The 10,947-nt window shown below is 46.4% G+C and overlaps 1 protein-coding gene across 1 annotated transcript; it reads right to left on the reverse strand.

Annotated features, from left to right (window-relative positions):
- Nucleotides 1-476: 476 nt before the first annotated feature.
- Nucleotides 477-10,947, reverse strand: Yeats4 (YEATS domain containing 4). Its single transcript, XM_036170176.1, has 7 exons — nucleotides 10,674-10,947; nucleotides 6,892-7,011; nucleotides 6,092-6,158; nucleotides 5,901-5,995; nucleotides 3,604-3,696; nucleotides 3,128-3,215; nucleotides 477-1,222 (listed from the first exon to the last, which is right to left on the reverse strand). The coding sequence occupies exons 1-7, from the start codon at nucleotides 10,722-10,724 to the stop codon at nucleotides 1,053-1,055; spliced, it is 684 nt and encodes a 227-aa protein (XP_036026069.1). The 5' UTR covers nucleotides 10,725-10,947; the 3' UTR covers nucleotides 477-1,052.

Below are 10,947 nucleotides of genomic sequence, written 5' to 3' on the forward strand. Positions count from 1 at the left end.
ATACTGAGACCCTGTCTCAAAACAAAACATGCCCAGACTTGAACCACCCGTTTTTAGGTTAGGATCATGGTGGTTCATTCCAGTTCACCATGACGCACTGAGAAACACAGAGCTTACCCTGATAATCAGGAAAGGGCCTGGCTCTTCAGTCTCTCACACACATCACTTCCGGGCCACTTCTGTGAACTCTTATATTAGGTCTAGGTATTAGGAGGAAATGTCCCCATGAGTCACCACCCCTGACTGAGTAGACAGATGATGGCTTCAGGGAGAGGGAGTCTATTTTCTTTAAGGATGTCAGGATTCCATTCCCAGAAGTATATGGAGAGCACAAACTGGGGTTGATGGGTTAAAGTCCAAATGAAAAAGAGGACATGAAGCTGGCGGGGGAGGGAAATAGGGAGGTCAGGGTGGATCTGGGAGGAGCTGAGGGTGAATATGATCAACATGCATTGTATGAACTTCTCAAACCAAACCAAACCAAACACCCAAATATTTATTTAAATTACAAGGTGGAAAAGTGACTGGAGAAGTCACAGGAGGCAGACATAGAGCAGTAAACTACATTTATTGAATACTTACCAGATAGATCATATACAAAAGAGGCAGAATGGGGCCGGTAAGAATCCCAAGAATTAAATACACACAATAATTCCACCTAGTACTAAAACACACACTAATTTTGCCTGGTAGAGAAGTATAAACTATACAAGTTAGACTTTATAACAAAATTCTGATGCCTGCCTAAAGGAAAATAAACTACACATATAGTCCAATTTAAAAACAAAACCAAACTTTAAAAGTTGTGCTTAACATCACGGAGTGCTATACACATCAGCTCTTAGAACACAGATGGATTCCCAGGGAAGGGGCTTGAGCAGTCTGAGTACGGGGACTTCACTGCTGAGAAAGCCACACTGGCAAACTCATGGCACACAGCTCCTCCTGGGGACACCACAGCAGCGTCTGCTCCTCCTGGGGACACCACAGCAGCCTCTGCACCAAGTCCGTCCTGCAGAGCCCCGCTTCCGGCTAAACTCACCACCAGCCGCCTAGATGTCTTTTGTCTGATCATCTTCTTCAAGTTTTCTGATTTCATTTTTTAAACAATTTATAGTTTCACGACTTGCTTTTAATCTTTCCTTAAGCTCTGCAATTTCAAAGCTTGTTTTTTTCTTGGCAGCTTCTAATTTTTCTCTGGTTTTCACTTCAAGTTCTGCAACTAAAGAAAAACACTTGAGCTGAGACTTCCTCCTTCTTATGTTACGATGCCCCACAGGAGAGCAAACGGCGCTTCCTAATGCCTCTGTTTCCAGGCCGAGAGGTGGACAATTTAAGATACAGAACATGGAACGAGGTGGGTTGAGAGGGAAGGGAGTCTAGACTCCCAACAGAGGATCCAGGTTGTTTTCTGGAAAATGAAACTGTAGCTACTCGCAGCTAAGGCTTTGAGACATCATTTCTCTGTTTTTCTCTAGATACGTACTACTTTAGACTAAAGGACATACAAACCCAAGAAATGCCAGTGAACCCAAACTATTCTTAGCTAATGCACAGGAGCAATTTACATAGCAAAATCATACCACCAAAATAAGCCTCTAGCTTTTTTTTTTTTTTCCAGAAAAACAAAACAAAAACTATTTGAATTTGAAATCTAGCTCTGCTAGCCATGACACATTTCTACATTCACTTCCTCACAAGTGACATAAATTATAATGGCCTAGACCTCGTTATTTGTTGAGAAGACTGTGTGTGTGGTGTGTGTGGTGAGTGCAGGCCAGAGATCAGCTTCAGGAGTCCTCTTGCATTGCTCTCCACCTCACTGTTTTGAGACAAGGACTCTCACTGAACCTGGAGCTCACTGATTGGCAAGAACAGCTGGCCAGCAAGCCCTAGTGAACGTCCCATCTCTGCATCACTTGCTCTCGGACTGTAGGATGTAGTGGGTAGCCATTCCAGCCTTGGCCTGGAAGTTCCAACCCCCACTGAGGCTTCGGTAAGGGTCACGCCCACAAGGCGGGGCTGAGGGAGGACGCTGAAGATGCAGGATGGAGATGCCAGGGATCTCTTTGGTTCCCGGACCCTGGACACTGGAGGTAGACGGAGCAGAGTTCTTCAGAGAACACCGCCGGACTGCGCCATACCTTTGCCAGACCCTATAATCTACCTATCCCTTTACTTGTACGTTACCCCACAAAATAAACCTCCCTTTTAACTACGTGGAGTGGTCTTAATAGTTTCACCGATAGTAGGCACACAGACTGTAGACACCATATGCAATTTTTTACAGAGGTGCTGGGATCCAAACTCAGGTCCTTGTTTGTGCACAAGTACCTCACCAACCAAGCCACCTCCCCAGCCCTGTTCAGAAGATCTTAAATGAACCAATGTGTAGAAAGTCCCTAGAACACTGTGTGATATGTAAAACACTTTATCAACTATTATTACAACTATTTATGTTGGCAAAAGAATGTTAGTATTTAAAAATGTCCAGAGGCTGGTGATGCAGCTTGAGGCAGACTATGATTAGGTGACGTCCTGGATTTAACCCCCAGGAATGCAAAAGCAAAAATTTTAGCTGGATACATTAAAAATGTCTTAAGTACAAAATGAGATACAGCCACTTACATATGCTAGTTGGCTAGTATGGTCTGTCTTGATGAATTAAAATCTCCTGCTTGCAGCCAATGTCTCCATCTTGTGGAAGCCTTAGGTAACTGCTGCTCACAAAATACAGCTGTTCTCACAAACATGATTCACTAATGGGCAGGGAGGTGGTACAGTGAAAAACACTTAACTTTGAAATCACAAAGACTTGAGTTCAAACACATCCTCACTCCCTATGAGGTAAGTCCAGCTATTTCTAAATCTCCCTTCATTTCTTCTACCATGTGACAGCTAACCCTAGACATTTCTCACAGGCTTGAGGATTAAGAGCGCATCTGTCACCTAGAAATGTACAGGCACTTAGTGACCGCTCTCCTTTATTAGCTCAGTAATGTCATCTATGGTAACACGTCGCTTGTTCTATTAACTCCTAAGGAATTTACCTTTTAAAAAAAGTCACTAATAACAGTTCCCGCACTTACGACACTTGGAGGCACTTACAACACTTGGAGGCACTTACACTCTGTCTCGTGTTTATAGGCTCCTAATGTCAGCTGACGAGATGTTGTTAACAGCTGCTGCATCATTGCTGTTGGGTCTTGAAATATCTTGAGGGATAAAATGAGAAAAAAGCCCAGTAACTCCAAGGGTCTCCAACTTAAGTGCTTCCCCCCAACCCCGCCCCCAACACGGTTCTCTGTATCTTTGGTGCCTGTCCTGGAACTTGCTTTGTAGACCAGGCTGGCCTCGAACTCACAGAGATCCACCTGCCTCTGCCTCCCGAGTGCTGGGATTACAGGTGTGCGCCACCACCACCTGGCTTAAGTGCTTTTAAAACTCACTGTAAGAGCAGTGAGAATGCTCGGCAGGTAAAGCTGCCAGGCCTCGTGACCTGAGTTCAGTCCCTGAAAGGAGAGAACCACCTTCCCAAAGCTGGACTTTGACCCCCACACCGTAACTGAATGTTTGAAAAAGCCCCCTCTTATGAAGTCTTACCATTTCATCGTAGAATTCCGACACCACCGTCTTTTTCCCCAGCATTGCATTGGTGTCCGACTGGAAGAGCTTTAGTAAGTGATACAGGGTCACCTGTGAGTCAGAGACAGATGTCATCTGGTCGGCGGTCCCATCGGCGCCAGGAAACACCCTATGGTCAAGTCAGTCCCCCCCCCCCCCCGGGACTTTTGAGACCCTCAGGCTGGCCTCAAACTCGCTCTGCAGCAGCAGAAGGTAGGCCGTGAACTCCTTCCTATCTCCCGCCTCACTTCTCAATGCTGGGATTGCAAGCATGTGCCACCAGGCCTGGCTGACACAGTCGTTTCTTTAGCTGAATTATAGGATGGGATTAATAAATACAGCAAATTCCCCATCTTGCTTCAGTTGTAACTTAGGGGGCAAATCACCCCAACTTCCTGTCCTTTATTCTCCACCAGGTATACTGTAGTCTGTCCACATTTCAGAGGGGAGGTGGGGTCTACACAAGCATCTCTAGAGAGTAACTATCCCAACCAACACACAGAAAGCTATGGGGATTTTAATCGTTCTTTGTGAATATTAATGTTTACAAACAGACTTGAGAACAAGGATTTGCCACTGGGTATGGTGGACAATGCCTGTTATCCCAGCATTTGGGAGGCCGGGCTGGAGTGTTCCTGAGTTCTACGTCAGCAGCCTGGTTGCAGGATGAGACTGTGGGAGGCGGGGAGGTAGTTTTCTAAAGAAATAACCAATACTGAATCTCCAGTGGGAGCGAGATCCTCCACTAGGGGCATTAACAACAGTTGGCAGGCGACTCCTCTGCCAAGGGTACCCTGCCTGTGAGCTCAGGTGCACTGGGGCCTCGGGAGAAGCTGTGTGCTGAAGCCTTCTCCTCCAAACAGAAGGGCTGGCAAAGCTGCACAGCTGTGGTGAATCGTTCACACCAATCCAGAGGCCACACAACTCCCCACAAGGCTAGCTCACATCACTGTAAGGAAACAGTATGCTTCCAAACAATCACAAAATAGGATGTGTACTCTGAAGAGGAAAATGAACAGATATTTGCCGCTAAGTTTAAACAAACGAAATCAACCTACGGACGTCTGCCTTCTCTGCATGGGATTTAGCCAGTGGAAACACGCTACCTTCAAAGGGCGCTTTCCAGGTTCAGACCACAGCTTAGTAGTACAAGGCTCTGGGTTCTATCCTGGCTTGGGGTGGGATGGAGAAAAGGAGAAGGCAAATCCCCAGAGGATTACTAAAACAACAGCAGACCATCTTAAATGAGAATATGAGTTACGTGGGCCACATTAAAGTTGTATTTGATCATTTCTGGGACGGACAACATGTTACAGAGACTCTACAATCTGAGAACCCAGGGTTGGAAACCGTGTGAGCACACCACACATACAAACAAATAAATGTAACAATTTGTTTTTGGAAAAAAAAAAAAAAGAGAGAAGGCCATGGGGTGGCTGGGCCTACTGACCTTCCTTTTTTGCTGGATACCAAGACAGAGATGACATTGAAGGTGATGTTATGACAGACAACGAACAAGGCCTGAGGGGGTCTACATCCACAGGGAAGATGCTCTATACATCCAGAAGGGCCCACATCCCATTGGGCCTGGCTGACTCTGACTCCCGAATTGGTTTCAGGTAGGTAGGATTTTCTGGTGTTTGGAGACAAGGTTTCTCTGTATAACAGTCCTGGCTGTCCTGGAACTCAACTCTGTAGACTAGGTTGGCCTTGAACTCAGAGATCTGCCTGTCTCTGCCTGGAATTAAAGGTGTGTGTGTGTGTGTGTGTGTGTGTGTGTGTGTGTGTGCTTGCACGCCCACCACCACTGCCCCATGAATTTTCCGTTATTGTTTTCATGAGAAGCCACCTGTAGGCCAGCCAACAAGTCAATGTGGAGCAGCAGATAACCTTTAACTCCTGTGTGTACCTCCCGAGTGCTGGATTTGCTGGGGTTTCCCACCACGCCCATTTTTAATTCTTCCATCTTTCTGTTTCTGTTATAGGGTCTTAGTCTGTGGCCCAGGCTGGCCTGAGCCGCTAGGGTTGTAAGAACTGTTCACTTGCAGCTTTGCTAGGACTTAGCGCCACCCCCTTCCCCACCCCTTCTAACAATTTCAGTTTCTTTCTAAACAGAAAGAGCCTAAATAACAAGGGAAATTTTAACTTGTGGCAGGATCCCTAGGACTTAAGGTACACGGAGATCATCTGTGCAAACAGCAGCTTCTCAGTAAGTATTCCACGTGCTCATTCACTAAATGTCCTGTTTTCTACAGGCAAGGGTTAACGTTACTCACGGGTCTTTCGTTAGGGTCAATGAAGAATATTTTGATGATGATTTCAAATTCACCCCATCCGGTTTCAGTGATTTCATAGGGAGGCTTGGTAACGACTAGAGGGGGAAGAAAGAGAAACAACCGTAAATGACCAATTTGGTTCTTGCTCCTTTTATAATCATGTATACGATGAACGAAGAACTGGAACACACCTCTTAAAGGGTTGCCATAGCTTTCATGTAATTTAAACTGGATTTTCTTCACATATGCTGACATATCCTAAAATAGAGGGAAATTAGTTCTCTAGTGGAAACACACTTAGCATATACACACAACTTTATAAAACATACTTCCCTTCGAAGTTTACAGAACATAATTCAAACAAAACAGGGGTTAGCTGGCATAGTGAGCTGTAATCCTAGCTAAGGAAGGACGACTAAGGTCGAGGGGGGCCCGGGCAACTTGGCTAGACCCCACTTCAGAATGAAATGTTCCAAAAAGGCAGGGATGTAGTTCAGGAAGCATGCTTGGTTTCTTCTCCCAACACAGCAAACAAAACAAAAGCCAGTGTTCACATGTGTGCATGTGTGAGTGGATGTGTGTACATGTGTGTGTGAGCATGAACATGTATGAGAATGTGCATGTAGATGCCCAAGGAGGCCAGAGGCTCTGGACTTCCTGGGGCTGCAATTACGGGCACGTGTGAGCTGCCCTGGGCGGGTGCTGGGACCAAACTCAACTCCTTTGCATGAGCGTTATTTGCTCTCAACTGCTGGGTCATCTCTCCAGCCCCTTATCTTAATCAGAAGACACTTTGGAAAAACTGTTTCCACTCATTACACGAAGATAAGAATTTTGATTTGATTTGATTTTTTCAGATGGGGGTAGGGGCGGGAATTCTATAATGGGCCCACTTCATTCTTGGAAAGTTACTACACAGAATTTTATAATTTGCTGTCATGTAAACAAACTGTACTTCAAAAAACAGCCACAGAAAAAAAACATCGCATACCTCATTTCTGTATGGTTTTACATACACTGTCCACTGGTGGGTGTGCCCATCTTCTTCTCTTTTCTTCCCAAAATATCGGGCAACATTACCATAAACTATTGGCTTAACGATGGTAACCCCCTAAAAGAAAAGCAAGTTTAAAACCAGTAACTATTTTACCATCACCTGAAGAGCGTGAGCACCCGCAGCTTGTTTTAGGGACAGCGTCTAAGTACTTAAGGGTTTAGTTAGAACAGGCACCTCCTCAACCCATTTTCACACTCATTTCATGTTAACACAAGAACCAAGTAAGAAATTAATCACAACCTTCCCATCAGCTGACAAACTTGCTGCTCTTGCAGAGGATTGGTTCAGTTCCAGCACCCACACGGCAGCTCACAGTGCTCCCTACTTGAAATGTTAGTGATTGTGTGCATCTGGGTGCACATCTGGGTGCAGTACATGTGGAGCAGGGGTGATCTGCTGTAGAGATTCTCTTCCTTCTACCACGTAGGTCCTGGGGCCTGAACTCAGATCATCAGTTTGGCGGCAAGTGCCTCGACCTGCTGAGCTGTCCCATGGCTTGAAAGATGGCGTCAATGTTCCCATCTAAATCACCATGTAAGGCACATGTGTATTTGACTAAAGAAAAACAAAAAGCCTTCACAGACCTATGCTGTGGATATCGCTCTATGTAAATAAAGTTCTGATTGGCCAGTGGTCAGGCAGGAAGTATAGGCGGGACAAGAGAGAAGAGAATTCTGGGAAGTAGAAGGCTGGGGAGAGACACCGCCAGCCGCCGCCATGAGAAGCAACATATAAAGACACTGGTAAGCCACAAGCCATGTGGCAAAGTATAGACTAACAGAAATGGGTTAATTTAAGATAGAAGAAGTAGATAACAAGCAGCCTGCCACGGCCATACAGTTTCTAAACAATGTAAGTTTCTGTGTGCTTTCCTGGTTGGGTCTGAGCGACTGTGGGACTGGCGGGTAAGAGAGATTTGTCCTGACTGGGCCAGGCAGGAAAACTCTAACTACAGACCTAGAAGCTGGGATACAGAATACAATTGCTAATTTGACTGGCGTCACTTGCAGGTCAAGGTCTTTTCAATGAATCTATGGCAGTCTTTACCAAAGCACAGCACAGAAACCAAGGACAACCTATGAGAGAACTTTTGGGCAAACATTTTCCATTGTCATCATTATGTGCATTATAATTCGGATATGAAGGCACTAACTTGTCCATGAATTAGTACACGAGGAGTTCACAGTTGAATGCCCTACTAGGAGGTGGGCCCTGTGGGAGCAAGCAGGCCACTTGGGTTGGGTCTCTAAAAGGTCTATCTTATTCTTGGCTCCTCCATCCCGTCCCCAGCTACAGAGATAAGCAGCTGTGCTCTGCCATGTGCTCCCTGCCATGATGCTCAGTCACACGCCTCAAGCCTGTAACTGGCTAAAGGACCACAGGTAGAAACAGACAGAGGACAGTGGAGACAAACGAGGGCGTTTTTACTCTGTGTCATAGACACATTTGTATTCTATGAAATAGAAAGGAATCTGCACATGTTACTAAATGCTTAGTATGTGCATTGCTGATGGTTGGTTTGTTCTGATGGTTGGCTAAGTCTCCTAGAAGAGGACAAGGTTGATACCAGCAGACACCAACTGCTGGCTCTCTGAATAAAACACACTTAGGGATCCAATTCCCGTTTCTGTTCACTGGCTTCTGTGGTGAGAGGCTGCACAAACTTGGGTGTCTGGATTACCATACCTCTGAAGCCTAGAGCCTAAATGAACTGTTCTCCTTTAAAAATGGTTCCTGTCTGGCGTTTTATTACAGCAGTGGGAAGCTAACCAACACAATGCGTTTAATACACCTTACCCAAGACACAATACACCTTACCCAAGACACAGCTACAACTAGAAAGTCGAACTCTCAGTTCCAAAATGCTTAGGAAGAGACTTGAAAAATGGAATTAAGTATAAATGTTACAATAAATATTAATGGACACAAATACGGCAAAAATCGTAAAGTGGCACCTGGATGCTTGAAGCACGGTAGCTGATGACCAGCAGGACATCTGCTACAGCTGTGCTCAGGTCTAGGCATTTCCATCACTTCTGATTGGGGTAAAGGCTGTACAGCTAGGTTATGATGGAAAACTGGTATTAAAAATACCAAGTTTTGCACACAGATCTGAGAGTAACTGTCCAGTAACAGAAATCTCCAAAGGACAAAGAGCAGGTCAGAGTACTAAACAGTAAAGAAAGAGGAAAAAGGAAGCCAGTCAGGCAGGTAACTGAATCAAACCTGTACGTCGACAGTTAATTCTGGGGTCAGTGAGATGACTCAGTGGACGAAGGTTCCTGGTACTGTGCCTGATGACCAGAGTGTGGTCCCCAGGACTCCTGAAAACTATCCGCTGCCCTCTGCACCCAAGCTGTTGCAAGCATATACCCACACAAACATAATGGAAGTGTTCTAAAGTGAATTCAAGAGAAGGCAAGCAGCTTTTATGTGAGCCAGACCATGGCAAGAACTACTACTGACAGGCAGCACAGTGACCACCACAGACGCGGCCTCGGGTTCAGGCCTCGTTGCACTGAGTAGGACAAGGGTGCAGATCCGGTAAGCAAACAATACACAGCTAGTATGGTGGTGCAAGGAACTGTCAATTTGTCAGTAATGGAAAGGGGCTCACTCCTGACCGGACATAAAGCTCCTGGTGGAGATTTATCTATATTGGAAAAAAAGAACCCTAGGAGCACACAGTAATCAGCAAAGAGAAACAAGTCTCCAATTTTAAAGCTGTGCATGACTACTCTTGGTGTTTGAGGACCGCAGGCTTAACTTTCTCAAGTTATCCTGGACTAACATTAGAAACTTCCAGAACCTAACATGCACAAAGTAGAGAAAAGTTTTCACATTAACCCTTTGCTCTGTATCACTTCAAAATTGGCTCAAATCGTTACCGAAAGGTTAGGCAAATGTACACTTCTATGAAGCCTCTTATGCTGACATGAACATAATCTGGCATTTCTTCCTTCCTCCTATTCCATTCCAGTGGCTTTAAGACCGGTGAGAAATTCTCACTTTACATTCAATATTAAAACAGCTATGGATGCATAGACACTATGATTAAGGTAATCTAAAAATAATAGGAAGCTGATAAAGATTAAAAAAAAAAACCTAAGTAGATGGTGTAAAAGTAATTTCTTTTGAGAAAAATAATTGCCGTGATGGATTTGTAAGTAGGAGTTAAAGGGGGAGGCGCATCAGGAGCCAGCTGATCCTGTCTTAAAAATGAACCAAGGGTTGTAGTAAGATGGGAGGGTGCGAGCTGGAGAGATGGTACACCGGGCAAAGACGCCCGCAGCGCGAGCTGGAGGTCCCGAGACTGACACTAAGGACCCCCCAAACCCCCCCCCCCCGCACACACACACGGTGACATCAGAGAACCTCTACCCACTATCAATCATACACGTACGATGCTAAAATAAACGTGTGGGAATTAAATGTCACAATCTCCAACACTGTGTGGGAGACACCCGTTCACTAAACACGACGGCAGCTAAGTGCTCCTTTGATGACTTCGGGAATGACGACCCTGGGCGACTCTACCCAAGGCTCGGCAGTTACCACCTCCGTCAGCGCCACAGACTGTCCAAGCCAACCCCGGAACCTTTGTTTATAGGAGGTGACGAGGGGGACTGGAAGCCAATGAGCACCGAGCGGCGCGGGGCCAGCCGGATGGGAGCGCGAGGGACCCCGCCGCCAACGCACCGCGCCTGCGCACTGACCTTCACTCTCCCGCCGGAGTCAGGCCCAAATTCCGCCATTCTCTTGAACATATTGTCCCAGGGAAGGAGCCGCGGCCGCCAGGGAAAGAGCTCAGGCCGGCGGGGTCGCCGCTCCCCTCACAGGCCCTCTCCTCCCGCGGGAGCCCGGGCCCAGGGTTTCAGGCTGGAGCAGGGCGAGTCACTTGGGCACGCGGCGTCGGGGTCGGCCATTCAGCCCCGCGGTGGGAGAGCGGAGCGGAAGGAGCGGGGCGGGGGGGAGACCGCGGCGCGTGCG

This window comes from Onychomys torridus, chromosome 20 (genome assembly GCF_903995425.1).
Source record: "Onychomys torridus chromosome 20, mOncTor1.1, whole genome shotgun sequence".
Lineage (NCBI taxonomy): Eukaryota > Metazoa > Chordata > Mammalia > Rodentia > Cricetidae > Onychomys > Onychomys torridus.

Bases quoted from the DNA above. Each gene is read 5' to 3' on its own strand.
- Yeats4 (XM_036170176.1), bottom strand. From the start codon at position 10,724: ATGTTCAAGAGAATGGCGGAATTTGGGCCTGACTCCGGCGGGAGAGTG. The intron at 7,012-10,673 runs GTCAGTGCGCAG...CTTTTCTTTTAG, and splicing joins ACTCCGGCGGGAGAGTGAAG to GGGGTTACCATCGTTAAGCC. The intron at 5,996-6,091 runs GTGTGTTCCAGT...TTCCCCCTCTAG, and splicing joins CTATGGCAACCCTTTAAGAG to TCGTTACCAAGCCTCCCTAT.